Genomic DNA, 20,676 nt, shown 5'->3' with positions numbered 1-20,676 from the left:
TGTATGTCAACTAGGAACAATTATACAAGATAGGCTAACCCAGATAACAAACAAACAAACAAAAAATGTTCGGCAGACTTCATGAAAGGCCATTATAAACAATACTCACAAAAAGTTAGGGATATACCGTTTTGGGTGAAATTCCAGGATGAACCTAAAATACATTATAACCTTTACAGGTGAACTTTAAACTTTTTAAACTTTTGAATGCACATGACCAACTGTTGTTAATTTCCCCCTTCAGCTCCTTGTTAGAGAATAGGAAGTGGTGCCAAAAAGCACAGAAACAGTGAACAGTTGGACAAGTTTAGAGAAGGTCAAACTTTTCTATCAACGCAAGATAATCCAGAAGTACTTGGAGGAAAAGTTGTTTGGACTTTTCAAATGCTGAGAAAATTTGCCTTCATGCAATCTTTAATCCACCCACTGTTGCCCAATAACGTCAGTTAAGAAAAGGAGTCGACTTAATTCTGAACAGTGCTGTCTTTTCCATTGTTTGAAATAAAGCACCTTTTCAACTCCCTTAGACCTGATGACGTTTTCTACAAAGGTTAAGGAAAGGTGATCTTAAGGTTAGGAGAGTTAACTTAACGAAGAGGCCCCCAAAGTTTTCTCTTTTTTCCTTTAGGCGGCGTGACTGCCAGTGGAGAGCGGTGCCACAAGGTGCACCTGGTTTCGATTTGCAATCAGGTGCCTTTTTTAAACTCAGCACCCACAAGAGAAAGACAAACGATCATTCCCTTGTATACTGCTGTCTGCTGAACTCTATTCTGTCTTGCTCCTGTTTAGTGCTGCTGAGTGTGGTTTACTTTGTGCTTTTGCCTGCGTTTCTTCTCTCTATAAGGTAACTTCCTGTAGAACTCCTCATCTCCAGATACTCTTTGTCATAACTGTCTTCTTGGCATCCCTCTTTGCTCCACTCTTCACCTGCTGTAAGCCACATATTTTTTGCCTTGTCTCTTATTTTCATCCCAGTGCATTTTTGCTTTCTCTTACCACCTTAGTTTTCTGTTTTCCTCCTTCTCCTCAGAATTTTTACATACCGGTACCTGTTTTATTACTCGTCAGTAGCGCTTTTGGCTTTTGATTACTACCCCCCGCCCTCCATTTTTGTAGCGCTTTTTATGTCCATTTTTTCTTGCTTTATTTGTTACTTTGTCAATAAAGACTTGGTTCAATTATGCTCTGTGTCTGCATTGGGATCTGACCAGTCGCAAATCATTACAGTTTAGTTGGTATCGAGTTACTGTTGATTGAATGCAATTAAATGCAGTCTTTTTACACAACACAATACAGTCATGATATTTAGCCCCCAAATAATGTAATAGAGTTATTACTCAATTTTGTTGTTTGAAAATGACTGGTAAAAAAAAAATGCAGGCACACTTGAGTATTTTACTGCATTATATTATTCTGAAGTAGCAAGCAAGCAGAATCTACTGAAGGACTATTCTCATTCGCATGAGTTCTGTGTAAAAATGACAAGAATGTCCAGACATCAAGTCAAGATGCCAACTCCTGAAGGGCTTGGAACATAATGCTGTTTTAAAAAATTAATTAAATAAATAAATCATATTCTAAGTAGCTTGCACATTTTGTTATCTTGGTGGAGCTGTTGGGAATGTACTGACACTTTTGTTACAGGCACATAAATAATGCAGTATAGCAGGGAATATTGTGCAGCGTAATTTTCACTATGACCTGTGTTCTGACTACCCTACAGTCAGCAGTTATCCTGTATTTTCATTTATCTGCTCGAACACTCAATGGTTGAATTTTGCAAAGGTTGACATACCGTATTCAGATCTATTTTTTTCCATGTGCGGTTTTCTCACCCTCAACATGAGGGAGTGGCGGCTTTGAGCTGTTCCTTCACCAAAATACTGCAATATAGTGGAACCTCACTATTCAAGGGGGATAGAAACTGAGCCCAATTGTAAATAGAAAAAAAAATCAAATAGCATGTGTCACCTAAAAAGTGATTATAGTAATTGTAATTATTCACTGCCATTAACGCCTGTGGACGTATATTGGAATCTAAAAGATCATTGCCATTGACATGAGACACGTCAAATACGTTTCACCCTGCTTGTCTACGAATTTAAGGCTTGTAAACAACTGTAGTGAGAACAGATGCCAGTGGATGGCATGATGCAGCACTTAGAATTTTAGGTCAACACAGATTTTGAGTTCAGGTCAGAGAATATGAGGGAGAAATGGCCCCAGGTTAGAAGTTGGACAAGTTTAGTTTAACATTTTTCACAAATGTTGTCCTAAATGTTGTTTTTGCTGTTTCAGAGAAGAAAACCACTGTTCTAATTTAAGAGGTGTCACAAAAGCCCAAATAATGTTAGTGTAAAAGTCACTGTTCTGCTTGCTATGTTTCTTTTTCACAAAAAGCTATTTTTCTCTGCTTTCTGGAAAAATTGCTGTATTTTGTGAAACCAACATATTAGGTATTTTGCTAAATCCAAAAAACCGTCCGCCATTTTCTTTCCATTTCTCTGTGCCGGATGTCAGAATCGATAAAATCGTGTTTTCTCATTGTTTTGCACGAGGCAATCCTTGTTCTTTTCTGATTATGTTGTTGGGAAAACCCTTTACCACCTCGTTCTTGAAATTTTCAATTCAGATGAGATTTTCTGTGGTTCTGACAAAGATGAAAATGTTCCTTGACTTCGGCATCCAAAATCCCACGTTCATAGGATTTGGACATGATTGAAAACTTTATGGACATGGTTAACTATTATTATCCTTGTTTTCTGTTAAGTTTGAAGTAAATTTTAAATGATACATTTGCACTCGGTTTGGCCTAGAATGACAACTAATACAAAACATCCAGGCGTTTTTCTATCAAAGAGTCAAGATTTCGGTTACACATTTCCTCCATCCATCCATCCATTTTTTGAGCCGCTTCTCCTCACTAGGGTCGCGGGCGTGTTGGAGCCTATCCCATCTGTCATCGGGCAGGAGGCGGGGTACACCCTGAACTGGTTGCCAGCCAATCACAGGGCACATACAAACAAACAACCATTCGCACTCACATTCACACCTACGGGCAATTTAGAGTCTCCAATTAATGCATGTTTTGGGGATGTGGGAGGAAACTGGAGTGCCCGGAGAAAACCCACGCAGGCACAGGGAGAACATGCAAACTCCACACAGGCGGGGCCGGGGATTGAACCCGGGTCCTCAGAACTGTGAGGCTGACGCTCTAACCAGTCAGCCACCGTGCCCACATTTCCTATCGATTTATATTGATTTCCAGACAAGTAAATTTGGGCCGATTTGAGATAAAAAGTGGCATAAAATCATTAATCCTTATCTGATTCTTACAAACCATGGCTCATTTTATTTGTGTTTCAAACCTCTCTGCAATGATATACTATTTTGACATACAGGTGGTTTGAAAATTTTAGTAACATGCCTAAACATATGTTCTACTGCTGATTACTAAAGAATGGAAAAAGGGAGACTTAAATTGTTTTCCTGCTGTAAGAAGGTATTCTATTCTTTCTTTGGTGTAGAGTATATACAATGTAATCATAGAACATAATTGTGGGTCTTGAAAAAGCAGTCAAAATGCTCTAAATCTACTGGTTACATGGGGTTAGCTGCTCTGAAAACTGCTGGCAGTAAATGACTTAATGAGTTAAAGGGAGGTTTGCAGTTTTTAGCCTCACTTCATTAATCCCCCTCCCCCATTCTCTGACCAGAACCATGCTCCTCACTGACGTGCATGAGCGCGATTCTCAAACATGGCCGTTCATAATGACATGCAATTATGAAAGTGCATAGTTAGGCTAACCTCAGCCTCACAGTTCTGAGGATCCGGGTTCAATCCCCGGCCCCGCCTGTGTGGAGTTTGCATGTTCTCCCTGTGCCTGCGTGGGTTTTCTCCGGGTACTCCGGTTTCCTCCCACATCCCAAAAACATGCATGAATTGGAGACTCTAAATTGCCCGTAGGCATGACTGTGAGTGCAAATGGTTGTTTGTTCCTATGTGCCCTGCGATTGGCTGGCAACCATTTCAGGGTGTACCCCGCCTCCTGCCCGATGACAGCTGGGATAGGCTCCAGCACGCCCGCGACCCTAGTGAGGAGAAGCGGCTCAGAAAATGGATGGATGGATGGATGGATGGCATAGTTAGGCTAGTCACAAAGAACGCTGTCCAGCTTCAACAAATTAGCAGTGCTAGCAAAACTAACCTGGCATTAGCACTGTAAACAGGGCAAAATTAGCTACAGCTTCTTACATAGGTAGAATGACTTATTCGTACTAGAATGTTACTATAACACTAGAATTATTGGCTTTGAAGTATTATCTTCAAAAATGATAAATCATTAAGAGAGGATAAACGTACCTATTAAGCAGAAATTTGTAATCCTTTTCACTTCGCTTTGCTTCTCTTTGGTATTCTTGCCGAGTTCTTAGCAAACAATGGATGGGCATTTTTTTTTCTCCAGAGGTGGATATTCCAAAATAGACATCAAAGCTCCTGAAGCCCAAGCTCACAGGTCAGTGCGAGGCTGCGGATGTGTGCCATGACCAGAGTTGGTCCAAGAGTGCAAATGATTGACACATCATCAGTCACACCTTCTGTCTCTGATAGACTGATCTTCCTTGGCATGATGGTTTCTTTAAAAAAAAAAAAAAAAAAAAAAAAAAAAAGTAACCTTCCCCTTTAACTTAACATTTCATGAACAATATTTTGATGGAATCACGGCAATCAGTCACTGAACTCACTTTTAGCATGTCTTGACAGGTATTTTGGCCCACTATTCTTGAGCAAAGTGCTACAATATTCCAAGGTTTGAAGGGTGCCTTAAGCCCTCTTAAAAAAAATCTGCGGTTTTGTTTTTAGTCGTTCTTTCTTCTGTATACTTCATCCTATTGGAAGACCCTAACCTGCAAGTGTGACCAAGCTTTCTGACAACGGGAGCAGCACATTTCGCTCAAGAATGCCTCGTTGTCTTGAGATTTCTTTGCACCCAGCACAGGTTCAAGATTGATAAATCCTGTGCCGGAATTTTCAACTCAGCGCCAGAACATAACTGAGCCTGCGGTTTATGTCACCGCAGTATCACACAGAGTTAAATGAACAGTATCAAAACTGCATTACTGTCTCATCATTAATCTTTTACCATCGCCAAGTTGCAAAAAAAAAAATGTGTTTGTGTAAAAAAATGGAAACTACAAATGTTTCAAATTGTTGTGTTTGATTTTTGCTGGCACTGTAAAAATTGTTAGCTGAGCTAGCAAGCTACTGGTCATCTGCTGTCCTTGACATGTACGCTTATGCTTGTTCTCATATTGTCTTAAAACATTATGGTCTATAATTACTGCAATAACAACCATCCATATTAAACAGTGACACCTTTTCTGACTTCAGTGATTGTCTGTTTCCCACCGCACCTCGAAAATTGTCATACTCTATTATGTTTCACAGCAGTGACACTATGCCCACACTTTTCTTTGAATTATTGCTCCTGCCGTCCAGTGATACACACTGTAAGAAATGAAGATGTGAAATGCAGAGAGCACAAGATTTAATATGGCCTTTATAAAATGTTATTTTTAGATTATGCCACAAGCCAATAAAAAAAAAAATAACAAGCTATTGGCCGAATATTGCCTGTAATCCAGAAACTTGCCTGTTATATATCATTTAAAAGATACATCATTTAATTATTAGTCACTTATGGTCAATCATAGCTTCAAACTACATACAGTATATATTACCTCGCCTGTGAAATGGCCAGCCTTTCCTCTGGTCATTCACCTAATAAGTGAAAGCTATGGAAAAGTATTTTGAGGAAATGGAACTAACTTTTTGTCTTAGACAAACTCATTCAGCCATGAAATGTATTCAACACAAAGGCATTCATATAATCAACAAAAAGGGAACTCAAGGGAGTAGGCTGCCCCAGTCAGCTTCACCCTCGATATAAGGTTAAACAAACAACCCCTGAAAAATCTACTGCACCTCTCCAAACATTGTTTCCTGTATTTTGCCTTTCCAAGATTTCAAGAATGCATGTTGAAATTAATAACTTAGTAAATGCATTTTAAATATTGAAATTACATTCAGGGGACAACCTTTGCAAGATGTTTAATGAGGAAATCGTCCTTCAATTGGTTTTCTCCTAATCCGCTCAAACTGGATTATTGTATGTACCTCTTGAAATGTTCAAGCATATGCAGCAGCCAAACTCATATGTATTGCTTCTACTGTCTCCATTCTTCTTTAAGCTCTTTCAACAATCAAACTCTACCCCCTATATTAATAAGAAGTAATCAAATAGGTTATTCGGTTGCATACAAAAAGACACTTTTAAAAATACCTTGCCATAACTAATCAAATCCTTCCATTATACTTGTTTTATCGCTCTGTTCTTTTATCACAAATCCTTCCATTATACTTGTTTTATCTTTTTCTTCTTTTTGCATAGCAAGCAACGCTACGAGTTACTGTCAGAGACAAGCCCTAATAGGTGCCATATCTAAGATCAAAACGCTTATTTTTAAAAAGTTTCATAATTGAGTGCTGCAGAACAGACGTAGGTGTCAAAACTGTCGAGAAGACTAATCAAAGGTGGAGCAAAAATGGAGTAATCATCTGCTAGAGCCGTCAGAAGATTAACAATCAGATATCAGCACAGACGACAGTGTTGAAAAATTGAATGCACAATACACAAGTGAAATTTCACGTATGGAGTATCAAGTAGTTTTTTCCCAGTGGATAGCCACACAATGTAGTAAATGTGATTTGAAAATTCACAACTATGATGTTATTGTTAAATGCAAACAAAACATAAATAATTGTTGTCTCATCAACATAACATGATTTCACATTCTCCATTTTCATCATCCATTTTATATACAGCTTATGGTGTTCAAGGTTGTAGGCAGCTGGAGCCTCTCTCTCAGCTGGCTTTGGGGAAAAGATGGACTACACTCTGGGCTGGTCGCCAGTAATTACAGGGCACATACGAGACAAACAACCATTCACACGCACAGTGTCAATGAGTGGAAATTGAACAGCGGTGGTTCTAGACCAGTTTTACTGAGGGGGCCTGGCTAGGGTGCAGGGGTTTTGTCAGAGGGGCATATTCAACCTACTTCTTGTGAACACTGGTTAACCTTACCATTAGTGGTGGGTTGTGGCATGTGTCACATGTGCGACCGCACAAACAAACATTTGCTACCTGATCAGATTCAGGGCTGGCCTGCACATTTTTGAATTTTTTTTGGGAGGGAATTCACCTTCAATATATTTATGTTAAAATGAAATGAGAATGAAATTCATATAAACAATTAAATATCAGAAGAGGAGCAAGGTGAACGATCTATAGTACTTTGAAATCAGCTTACCTCAAGGCCTCCATTTTCCCCACAATATGCAGAGCGATGCATTAAGCCAACAGAACACTTCTTGCTCTCACAACCCCCCCAACAGCAACACAAAACAACAAAGACATAACACTTCGGGACAATATTAAAGGGTAATAAGAAATTACAGTATAAATACATACATTATTTAATGTTAAACTACAAAGTTAAAATAACACTGGCAGCCTAATTTGTTCTGGAGGAGCTGGAACAATGAATAAATAAAAGATATAAAAAGGCTGGAGCTTGATGTTATAGAAATTACTGCTTACACTTACAATAAAATTTTCTCTTGTTATTTTCTTATTATTATGAAATTATCCTACATATAATTAAAATGCAGAATCCAATGAAATTAAAGCACCTCATTGCTAGAGACAACTGTCAAACTACTGAATGTTAAAGTAAAATGAGACAAAAGGAAAATGTTGCTTGGTCATTGAGTAACGTCAACATGAAATCTATCACTGAATCAACCTCATTCAAGTGGGGAAGCTGCACATACTGTATTTGTAATAATTTGACAACTAACTTTTAACATGGAACACATGGACAATATAGATTCATATTTAAAGATATGCCAAATTAATATTATCAATATAGCAAATACTCCAGCGGCACGGTGGACGACTGGTTAGAGCGTCAGCCTCACAGTTTTGAGGACCGTGGTTCAATCCCCAGCCCCGCCTGTCTGGAGTTTGCATGTTCTCCCTGTGCCTGCGTGGGTTTTCTCCGGGCACTCCGGTTTCCTCCCATATCCCAAAAACATTAATTGGAGACTCTAAATTGCCCGTAGGTGTGAATGTGAGTGTGAATGTTTGTTTCTATGTGCCCTGCGATTGGCTGGCAACCAGTTCAGGGTGTACCCTGCCTACTGCCCGATGATAGATGGGATAGGCTCCAGCACGCCTGCGACCCTAGTGAGGAGAAGCAGCTCAGAAAATGGATGGATGGATGGATAGCAAATACTCCCTCCTCTGGCTTATTGGTATACTGTTCGCTCTCTGTTGGGGTAGGGTCAAACTTATTGATGTGACACCAGAGCACTCTGGAAACATGTCAAAATGATCAAAACTGTCCAGAAACTAGAGAAGCAGAAAAAAGGTTGGAAATGGGAGAAAGAGAGGTGAAGTTGTTACTACCTTTGGTTTTAATGGGATGGTAGCCCCCCTGCAGAGTTGAAGAAAGAGAAATTAACAGAGCCGCATTGGCTCATTAATTGTACATATCTGGGTGAAAGTTATTCCCAGGGTGGTTTCACATTCATGATCATGTATATAGCATGGGCGTTTTGTCCAAATTAATCACCGTTATCACTGCAGAGTCAAGTGGTTCAGTTCCCATCCATCCATCCATATTCTGAGCCGCTTCTCCTCACTAGGGTCGCGGGCGTGCTGGAGCCTATCCCAGCTATCATCGGGCAGGAGGTGGGGTACACCCTGAACTGGTTGCCAGCCAATCGCAGGCCAATTTGCACTCACATTCACACCTACGGGCAATTTAGAGTTGTCAATTAACCTACAATGCATGTTTTTGGGATGTGGGAGGAAACCGGAGTGCCTGGAGAAAACCCACGTAGGCACGGGGAGAACATGCAAACTCCACACAGGCGGGGATTGAACCCCGGTCTTCAGAACTGTGAGGGAGACGCTCGAACCAGTCCATCACCGTGCCGCCGGTTCAGTTCCCATCCGTACCAAATAGGAATATAGAAACAAGGTGGTCAATTGTGCAGCATTATTATTATTATTATTATTATTATTATTATTATTATTAATCTGCTACTAATTATGTGTCTTATTTTTAAAGCTAGTTGTCATTTGTGTTTCCTCGTGGCATAATGGTAGTTGTAAGCATGTTGTACTTAATTATTTACAGGGTGAAGCAGAATTTCACAAAATACAGCTAGACATGCTGGGGATTGCAGCTTCAAATTTGTTGAGGAAGTTGACACTGGCCATCCCATGTTGAGCAGCATTTGTAAATATTATTATTATTATTATTATTGGCGGCACGGTGGGCGACTGGTTAGAGCGTCAGCCTCACAGTTCTGAGGACCCGGGTTAAATCCCCGGCCACGCCTGTGTGGAGTTTGCATGTTCTCCCCGTGCCTGCATGGGTTTTCTCCGGGCACTCCAGTTTCCTCCCACATCCCAAAAACATGCATTAATTGGAGACTCTAAATTGCCCGTAGGTGTGACTGTGAGTGCAAATGGTAGTTTGTTTGTATGTGCCCTGCGATTGGCTGGCAACCAGTTCAGGGTGTACCCCGCCTCCTGCCCGATGATAGCTGGGATAGGCTCCAGCACGCCCGCGACCCTAGTGAGGAGAAGCGGCTCAGAAAATGGATGGATGGATTATTATTATTAACAATAATTAGCTATTAATTACATGTCATATTGTTAAGGCGAGGTGTCATTTGTGTTTCTTCGTGGCATAATGGTAGTTAGCATGTTCTACTTACTTATTTAATTACATGTTCTGAAGCAGAATTTAGCTGTTATGCTGCACACAAATGGAACAAGCTGCCAACAGAAGTGACATAAGCCCCAAGTATGAATGTTTTTGAGTCCAGGCTAAAAACTATTCTTTATTCTCATACTTACGATAGCTCTTTTAAACCATTTGAAAATATTTTTAAAAATCGTTAACTTGCACTGTACGATCTTTTGATAATTTTAGTCAGCTGTCTTTCATTTTTGTTTTTAAATGTCTTTTGCTTTTGGTTTTGAAAAACTTTTAAATATCGTACTTTTAATCATGTCGAGAACATCGAGTTACCTTGTGTATGAAATGCACTATATAAATAAAGCTACCTTGCCTTGTCTTGTCCTACTTGTTGGGCATTATTTTATCTTAAGGTAGTGTTCTGTTTGGTGACTCCCGGTGGCAAGATTTGTTGTGTTGTTCTCTTTAACTCTCCTAAACTTTAATTATTCTTGGCTGTTGCTGTAGTTTAGATGAGATTCCAGATGATAGCGTTGCAAGCTGAAGAGAAGCAAGTTGAGCACGCCAGAGCGAGAGAGGCAGAAGATTTGGGAAAGACGTTAGAGATGTTTTCAGAAAGAGGACATAGAGAAGGTAAGAGAGAAAGAATATACAGGTACTCTATGTGAATACAGGTTTTAGATGTTGCACGTGTGTGCGTGCATGAATGTACACGTCTAAGTGTGTTTGTTACCTTTCATTTTTATTTTATGATGGCACATCTAGCTTGTGGTCTATATCAACAAAACTTATTCTTGACCTCTATTGTTAGTGGTGCAACAGTAAGGGATCCTGTTATCGGCGTGTTTTTATTTTGAAAACCGGATTCTACTGGCTACAGAATGTGTTGCCAACCGTTGTTTTCTTGAGTCATTAATAAAAACTTGATTTGTGTAATATGTCATGAACCGTTTATACAAAATACGACAGATTCCACTAGAATGCTGAGCCAAGTGCATTAGTTCCACCCTTTGTGTAGGTGTTATATCACAATTTTAATAATCATAGAACTACATAATCTTTATTCACGTTTTTTTTTTACAGAGGGGTCTTGTTATAGGGGCACTGGTCAATACCAAAACCGAATTATTTTCTAAATGTCTACAGAATTGTACAACAAAACAGTGTTTTTTTATTGGTCTTCATTAATATTGAGTCCCTATTCCCATGCAGCAAACATTTTCCTCCTGGCATTGCATTTTGTAACGTGCATAGTACTTTGAGTGCCCTGGAAGTGTTGCTGATTAAGTGGTTAATCCAATCAGAATACAATCTGTAGGGATTTAAGAGTTTTGACTGCTCAAGGTTACAACTGCCCCTATGAGATTATCCAAGGGTTGTTTGAAAACACATTTGATATTATTTGCCCTGAGAATTCCATGGATGCTACATAACCCAAAGGCACTCATACTAATTGTACTACGACTGTTGATTAGTTTAAAGACAGCATTCTGCCAACAAACAACAGTATTTAAACACATATTTTATATACATTCATTGTATTGAAAACAATAGCTCCCAATGTATAAAAGTGCAGATTCATTTTTGAGAAAGATTTTACCTTCCTTCTAGCAGAAAAAGCTTGTCAGTGACCGGTGTCTGATATTATCTTTAGTCACTGCTGCTGGACTGGCAAAATGTAATGAAGAACATTCTAAAATTGCTGTTGTGTACGGCACTGCAAATTTGTTTTAGCAGTTTAGCAGTTGATGGCCTGGCTTAAAAGAATGGTTCTAAAGAAAAAGGCATTTTTCTTGAAATAGGTCAATGATGCTGAATGGGTCCTTCATTATGTTCAAGGATTAGCATTCAGGAAATTTAATGGCAAAAGTAGGTCATGACAATATATATTGGGATTAGGACAATCCATATGATTTTTTGTTGTTCGGAGATTTCCATCTAAAGTGAAAGATAATCATCTTGAGAAGCATTTGCACATCCAGTTTTCTGAACAACACAAAGCAGAAGCACAATGGTAGGCTTGCTCCCATCCTTGAACGGGGAGGGAGCTGGGGGTGTTAACTACTGTATTGTCTTCAGGCACTATGGATATGATGTGACTTGAAATGATGTGACTTGAAACATTTTGCTTTTTCATTCACAAAGGCTGCTCTAGTCCTTCAGTGTAGTTTTCCTCATTCACGAAAATGAGCAAATTCAAATGTTCTAAATCTTTTCTTGTTTACTACTGTAGACAACAACTCATTTTATGTACATTGCTTGACAAACTATGTCCAACAGCACAGTGGTGGAGTGATTACCATGTCACACACAATTCTGAGGTTATGGCATTCTAATCTTGGTTCGAGCCTTTATTTTTGCATGTTCTCTCCCCCATGCTTGTGTTAGTTTTTCTGGTTACTTGGTCTTTCTCCCAAATTCCAAAAACATGCATTTTAGGTTAATTGAAGAACCTAAATTTTCCATAGGTGAGAAAATGAATGTGAACGGTTGTCAGCCTACATTTGCCACTATGTGATGTGTAGTCCAGTAATGCAGTAAATATTTTAGTTGAAAAAACAAATACCGGTGCATGAACATTTTACAATTGATTATGTAACGAGTACTCTGTGTACCCGCAAAACTGTATAGCCTGAGAGACAAAAAAAGGGCATGAATCAAAATCCCTTAATTATCATTCAAATAGAAAACCCCTTCAAAGTCTTATTTCATCCAACCGAGACTTATATGCTTATGCCTGAACGACTGTAGTCAAGCCCCTCAGGTACTAGTTTTATAGTCAATGTGCAGATAAAGCCAGTTAATTTCATTCATTACGGAACTTGAGTGCTGATTTTGTTTGTCTGCTCTCATGATCGGCTAATGAGTTTTATTCGGTTGTAAGCTTGTTTGCCTATGTGGATACATTTTATAATGTGTGTGTTAAAAGGCTGAAAGGACTACCAAATGCAAATGGATTTGCAAGCTAAAATAACAAGTCAAATTCCCAAAAATGAATAATAATCATCTTTTACAGAACTATTTTAATATATATATATTTTGATTAAATCCTCAGATTCATTCATGAGACATGGAGCGTTCTGTTTTTGTGACTAGTGCAAATCTGGCACAGCATGTGGCGTAACTCTGCGAGGGGGCGGGTTAGACTAGGTTGTCATAGTGTTGCAAGTTCGCGCAGACGGCGTATTTACTGAAACAAAAGGGGCTGTCTGCACCAGTGGGAGTGAACACAGTCAACTTTATTCGTCGCCAACCAAGCGGTTTTGTTTATTATTCCATTTAAGCGATGATGGTCTCGTATGTATGGAAAGCAATCTGTGCATGACTGGAGCATTGTCAAATATAGAGCCCTCCGTCACCAAATTGTCACACACGCCGGGTGGATGCCAAAGGACACACCCTCGCTGGGCCAATCACACAGGTCTGACAAATTGTCAAACGTGTGTTTGCACGAAAATCAAGATGTGCACCACATGCGCTCTTTTACAAACTCTTTGTGAGTTACAGTCTATAAAACTACAAAACTCTATGACTAGACAGATCCCCTAACCACCCATTGTTTCTGGACTATTTTAAACATAAAATCAATTTCAGATTTTTATTTTGGTGAGTCAGATCATCCAACAGAACCTGAAAAAAATTGACACATGCTGTATTTGACCACACAACTGGATTCATGTGGGCTTGTCATGTTAAGATTTTATGTTAGTATCCAAATTTGAGCTCCATGAGTTTCAGGACTGGGCAACGCATCAAAAACTGTCTTAACATCTGTTGCCTTGGCAGAGAGATTTTGTCTCTGGAAAGTGTTTGATGATGGTCACACACTTTTCTCTGTATATTTTGGTCTTCACAGCATGAGGATTTTTCTCAGCCGCAGGAAGTTTGTGGCTCTTTACGAATCTCACAATAAAAACGTCTCAGACAATCTGAGGGAAAGGGAAACATTACAGATGTTGAGACTCCATCAGCATCTGCTTCCTCCAAATATTATCTTCTGAGAAGGTACATTGTTTGCTTATATGACCCCCTGTTTGGTAATGGAATTAGGAGGGGGGCTTGGTTTTATCACTTGTATTGACATACAACTACAAATTCCACAATGCAATTATCAGGCATTAGTCTATATTTATACCACAATGAAGACAATAGACATTTTTGTCAAATTAGCATGATGAATGGGAACATCTAGAACAATAAATAATTGGCTGTACAAGTACTGCACATATTGCATTTAAACCACACACATTTCCAATAAGGCACTTAGATTTCAAATGAAATCATATGCATTACTTTAAGCCAATGTATTTGTTTTTATAATGTATTTCTCTATGGGGCATTTTGTTAGACAACCACGTTATGTCTTCACTTACGCTAAATCAAACAAAAATAAACTATGTAAAGGTAGAAAATGAGGTTGAACAAACATATTTCCCAAGAGCGTATCATCAGATTCTCCATTTCTTCTTTCCACTGTCCCAATTAACAGCCTTGGTACCAATTAGCCAAATCAAGTCTTCTCTAATAGGAAGCCCAGGGGGGGTGTGTCAAGAACCAATGCTTGAGCTAAAAAATAAATAAATGAATAAGATAACAGCAAAATCAGCATGGGCCTCAGTATAATTGGGAGAAGGAAGATAAATGCTATTTGATTTATGTTTTAACTCTTTCTTGTCAGCAACTTACACATCTGCTTGTGCAAACAGAAGAATAAAAAATCTATAATGCGTCAATACATTTGAGTGGTATGTTTTTCATGTAGGTAGAAAATTAGCTGGGACCCCTGGCTGGGCAATGCAGCTGCCATGTAATGAAATTAATTCATTCATCAATAGCCTAAAGAGATTAAGTTTACTAAAACAGTGAATGCTGTGGCACTGTCGGTTGCTGTGAGAGATCATTAGGGGCATTATCCAATTTCACTGCATTTGTTCAAAAATTATTACCAGTATTTATCCATCCATCCATCCATCCATTTTCTGAGCCGCTTCTTCTCACTAGGGTCGTAATTACAAAATATATCTTTGTTTATCTATTTATGCCAGTGACATATAGTGAAAGGCAGAACAATTAAATGGTATTCCATTAGATGCTATCCAACATAATAGTCATGGCTTCCTGTGAGTATATAAGCTTTGTGTTCATTTAAACAGGCCCAATTTCACACTGAGTATGTAAATTTGTGAGTAAATTGCGACAAGATCATTGTTTCAGTATTTTTGTTTGAGAGTTTTCTCATGCAAAATGGGTACCTTGGCTCATTAAAGGTTGGGAAACATTGTACTAGGGAACATAACATTTCTGGTATGCAACTGAAATTTCACATAATCAACAAAATTTTTACCAATGAAATATTCACTTTTGTGTTCTGTGTTTGTCACTGTTTAAAGACCCTGTAAAGTAAACTCAGAGATGTGTTTCTAAAGACATTATACATGTTTGAAGATAATTGCTAAAGATGTGCAAAGACTGATAACTATGAAGTACTCAATTATGGTGATGTAGCATGAAACAGTTTTTCACAATTTCAGTTTTCGTGCTTTTTTTTGGGGTGGGGGCGTGGCTAAAACGGTGTACAGTGTGTGTCACCCTCCCCCGTATATAATAACTTGAGCGCCTTTGTTCACATTGGTGCAATTGCGACATGCTTTTAAATAGCCAGCTACAGTAGCTATTCCTACACCCTTAAAACACATCTTCCCTTCAAGTAGTGCACTGGTGTGGCTGCTTTAGAGAGCCTTGTTGTTGGCCTTGAATGCATGCACGTCACAGTGAGAAAGCCAAAAGTGCGACGGGGGGAAAATAAGGGGAGAGAAAAAAAAAACAGACCTGACAGCCAGCCAAATGAAATAGCATACATTTTTCTCAGTCATCGTAGAGGTATTTGATTAACAGTTGAGCGGAGCGAGGTATCAGTGCCTTCAGCGGACATGTCCACACCGTTTGAGAGCAGTGGGAACACCTTGACATTGAAGCCTCATGTGATGTACTTGGCAATTGTTTAATCTATCAAATTTGGCAGGTTTTTTTAACAACACTGTGTCAAGAAAAAGAATAAATAAATCAGTCATTTTCACTTTACATGAGAAAGCAAACAAGTGACATATAAAATATAAAATACAATGCAATGAGTGAGTGAATTGTGAATTTGCTCAGAATTGTACAAATAAAGACCCCATGAAAAATAAAGTGTTCTAGTCAGTACATCAAGATCGGTGTAGAATGGCTAATGAGGAGGGTGCCAGAAAAATTTAATAAAATCTGTTTTACAGCCATGAACAAATACCATTAAAACATTGTTTAAATAGTAACACCCACAGTGTATATCCTTATCCAGAACTCCTCAGAATCTCAATCATCTTAAAAAGCTTAATGGATCATCTTAAAAAGCGGAATGGACTCAAGTGTTGGCTTTAAGATTCCTAAAGAAGTGATGGGGTAAAACAGAAATAGTTACAAGTCATCGGAATGACAACTGGTGTGGCAAAGACAGTAACTGAGCACATTGTTTCATATTGCAGAGGCTCTCTCTTCTCTGCATAACGTCTTTCATACTTGAGTGCACAAGTATTTTATAATGAGCCAGCAAAGGGGTTGGCCAGTTATAATCAGCTAAATTTGAATTAATAAAGTTTTAACACAGTTGCATAGTCTTGCACACCTTTTAAGTCATGAAAAGATTCACCTATTATTTACGCATTGCAACTTTAATAGCACAGGACCCTAATCACCGACGATATGAATACCTCACCCCACTGTCCTTAGGGCACAGGTGCTGGATTCTCGCAGTCATAGCTGCCCTCAACACCAGGCCCTGCTATGTATTGTGTTGTGTTGCAATATTTGTTGTGTTTTGTACAGTGTTGTCTGTTCTTGCTGATGTTGACCTTGGGGAGTCCATGTATGGCTTGTGGAAAAGAATTTCGCCTGCGGGGACAATAAAGTCTTAGTGTAAATGGAAGGTATGGTTGATATTGCAACGTAATTGCTTCTCTTGGTTACAGACACAGGTCTGTGTTTGTGTCACTGTGTGTTTCAGATCCTGTTTTGCATTCAGATCGCAACTCCACAATAACTATGTTCAGAAATGTTTAGAAATGTTTGTGTGTGTGAGTGAGTGTGTGTGTGTGTGTGTAAGTGTGTGTGTGTGTGTGTGAAAAATTACAAACTTACTGCTTACAAGTATGTCACGAGGTAACAGTGTGACTTTGTGACTATTTAGCAGCATGATAATGTTGTTAAAAAAGTAACAGAATTAATTAACAATGTTAATGTTAATGATGATAATTATGTTTTACACCATAAAATCATTGTATTAAACAGGCAATAAATCAGGACAAGAATTTCTGTCATTGGCACGGCAATTCAGGTGTTAGAGCCCACAATATTTCCCTCTAATTGGTGTGCTATATTAGGGTTAAATGCAAACTAGACTTTTAACGTGGTAAAAAGGTTTCTAGCTCGTAACATACCATAATTCAATATACCCAGGAGTATAAACAGGACAAGCCCAGCTAATAAAAAGCATCCCTCCTCTAACCCTGGTTTTAGTATATACTCGGGGTTAAAGTAAGCTGTTACAGTAGATCACCTACTTCAGATATTGTTGGATTGCTGCACAGTCAAATAAACTGTACTTATTGTATATCACATATCATATGCATTTACCACCACCACCATCGCCTCAGCTTTCTTATGGATCATGATACTGCAAGTTAACGTTTCTCTGTTGTTATTATAGTACACGTCGACGAGTCTATTGTAACATGTTGGGTTGCATTGGCCTAAATTCCTTCTAATTCTTACATTTTTAATTTTACTACAAAGCCCTCAGAAATACATCAAAGCTAGCACATATGTTTTTCCTTGAAAGACGAATGGCAAAAGGGCGGTAATGTGTATAAGAAAACAATACATGAAAAAACAGCTCCTATCGTTTACGATGCATACAGGTATAATCCAGAGACTAACATTCTTGTCTCCTTTTTTCATATACATTTACCAGTTGCGAAGTATAGGGAGGGAAGGGAGTTAGGGATTTAAAACAGTAGGTATCAACAGCAATGCAGCAGTTTTTCATGAACACCTTACTGTATGCTCAAACAAAACAATAATGTGCATTTTCTAGATTCTCTGACACACTTTTCTACCCATCTTGTATTCAAAGAAGCACATCCCTATCCAGAAACTTGGCACTGTCACTAATTTTTCTCCTTGTCAGGGACAAAGGGTTTTAAGTCTGTAGGAGTTCTTGCAGTGAGCTCTGCCACTTGCAGGCAATATTTCATCCCATCCATCTAGCAAGGATAATAGAATGTCCTTGCCTTTCAATGCCTGGAGGAGTGACCAGTTATCACGAGCCACCAGCCCTGTTGTTAATAAAACAGGGATGGGAGGATAAAGTTGAGGATAAAAAGAAGAAAGACACATGAGGGGGTAGAAGACAAACGGGTGCATGTTAATTTTGACAGATGTCTCCGACCGGTGAAGTTAATGTGATCAGCAATTAGTTACCAAGTTGGCATCTAATCTTTGAAGATAAATTTAGACACACCACTTCTCTGTTTAGGTCATAGATAGGAGAAGTGAGAAGAATTGTAGTGGAGAGATGAGGTATGCAGTAATGGGCTGATCTAGCTAATGGCCAAATTGACCTTCAGAGAAAGTCAAACATTAAGAACAGAAAGTAGTGTGTCATATGAATCCAATGCAGCTTAATCCAGTCTTCACCATTAGTTTTGTTTCAGCATTGTAGAAGGTGTCTACATTTGTATTGCTCTGGGTAGCATTATTGACAACATTCATTTCATAATTATTTAAAGGTGCCATGTCCTCAGATTATTTATATACATATTTTTTTAATAATCTTTGATGTTCTTTTATCGGGTTTGCAGGATAATTTCTGTTTAAAATGCCCAGAACGTCCTTTTTCAAGCCATTCTAGTTGATCTGTTTACGGCAGGGGTGTCAAACTGATGTTTATGGCAGGCCACATTGTTGGTAAGGTTTCCCTCAAAAGACCCTTATGACTGTGAAACCATATAGATGTTTCATCGCCTCATCATAGTATTATACTGTATATACACACCAAATAGGTTGATAATTTTCACATCAGAAGTCAAGGATACTAGTTTGTTCAACTTTTGTTCAAGTTACTGCAAAAAGGGGTTTGGTAACAGGAAAAAAATGTAATATCTCAACATTATTATTTATTACATATGACGATGTGGAAATTGAGGTATAGATTTATCAAGAAGAAGTTGACCCAAATTATTTGCTTTCACAGGCCACACAAAATGATGCCGAGGGCCGGATGTGGCTCCCGGGCTGCGAGTTTGACATGCCTGGTTTACGGCATCAGTTGAGACAGCTGGATTTCTCATTAATATGTAAATAAACTTTGCTGTAATTGGATTACTCATCTTCCTTAATTTAAATATGGAAAACAGCTTTCCTCTGATTGGCCATTGGCGAATGGCATTATCTCGGCGGCCGGGCCAAGCATTCATAGCAACATTGATTTCATTTCATTTGATGTAGGGTGGTCTTACTATTATCAGAATCAGAATCAGAATCATCTTTATTTGCCAAGTATGTCCAAAGGAATTTGTCTCCGGTAGTTGGAGCCGCTCTAGTACGACAACAGACAGTCAATTGACATAGAACACTTTTGAGACAAAGACATTGACAAAAAAAAAAACAGACACTGAGCAGTAAAGGGTTGCTAGTTATCTGGTAATCTGGTAATGCCGGTACATTTTTATTTTATTTTTTTGACAATTGTGCAAAAAATGCAGAGTCCTCTAGCACTTAGAGCAGTTCGAATGACTAATATTGCAATATTCCGGTGCAATGACCATTGTGCAAAGGGCGCAGAGACTTCAAGGACTGTATGCGGTTTAAAGTGACGAGTAGTGCGATAATCTGGGACAATGTTGGTTGTGCAAATGTTGCAGATACTCCTCAATCAGTATGCAAATGGGGCAGATGCTACTCTGGCATGAGTGGCCAGTATTGGTCAACAACAGATATGCAAATAGTGCAGCGTGGCGAGACAACTACAGTGAGTGCACGAATAATGTATAATTGGCCCCACAGAAATGTGACAACGAATTCAAGTCAAAAGTTTTTATCGTGAAGCAGAATTCACCAAGCATTGGATTGTTTGCCCACTACTCATCCTGAAAAACTTGTAAATCGGGTCACTCCTTTTTTATATATTTTCAGTGTAGTGCAATAAATTCACACTTTCACAGCTTTTCAATGTGTAAAGGTTAAGTGTCCTTATACTTTTGATCATTTGATTTACAACCCCAATTCCAATGTTTGAACATTAAATATCTTGTCTTGCAGTGTATTCAATTAAATAAATGTTGAACATGATTTGCAAATCAGTGTATTCTGTTTTTATTTATGTTTAACACAACGTCCCAACTTCATTGGGATTGGGTTTGTACATTTACGTCCATGGATTAACATGGAAGTGTACGGCTATTGGCGGCACGGTGAGTGACTGGTTAGAGCGTCTGCCTCACAGTTCTGAGCACCCGGGTTCAATCCCCGGCCCCGCCTGTGTGGAGTTTGCATGTTCTCCCCGTGCCTGCGTGGGTTTTCTCCGGGTACTCCGGTTTCCTCCCACATCCCAAAAACATGCATGAATTGGAGACGCTAAATTGCCCGTAGGCATGACTGTGAGTGCGAATGGTTGTTTGTTCCTATGTGCCCTGCGATTGGCTGGCAACCAGTTCAGGGTGTACCCCGGCTCCTGCCCGATGACAGCTGGGATAGGCTCCAGCACGCCCGTGACCCTAGTGAGGAGAAGCGGCTCAGAAAATG

The 20,676-nt window shown here is 39.0% G+C and overlaps 1 protein-coding gene across 7 annotated transcripts in view; it reads right to left on the bottom strand.

Annotated features, from left to right (window-relative positions):
• LOC133472183 (protocadherin-9) overlaps positions 1-20,676 on the bottom strand; it is a 254,796-nt gene that overhangs the window by 147,761 nt on the left and 86,359 nt on the right. The window contains exon 4 of one of the 7 annotated variants that reach the window (XM_061762734.1): positions 17,649-18,209. The exons of the other annotated variants lie outside the window; for them this stretch is intronic. Coding sequence (XP_061618718.1) covers positions 18,168-18,209 — 42 coding nt within the window. The 3' untranslated portion in view covers positions 17,649-18,167. Of the gene's footprint in view, positions 1-17,648; positions 18,210-20,676 lie in introns of those variants that run through there. 7 annotated transcript variants of the gene reach the window in all.

The sequence above is a fragment of the Phyllopteryx taeniolatus genome, chromosome 2 (genome assembly GCF_024500385.1).
Source record: "Phyllopteryx taeniolatus isolate TA_2022b chromosome 2, UOR_Ptae_1.2, whole genome shotgun sequence".
NCBI lineage: Eukaryota > Metazoa > Chordata > Actinopteri > Syngnathiformes > Syngnathidae > Phyllopteryx > Phyllopteryx taeniolatus.
This window is presented reverse-complemented; position numbering and strand designations above follow the sequence as displayed.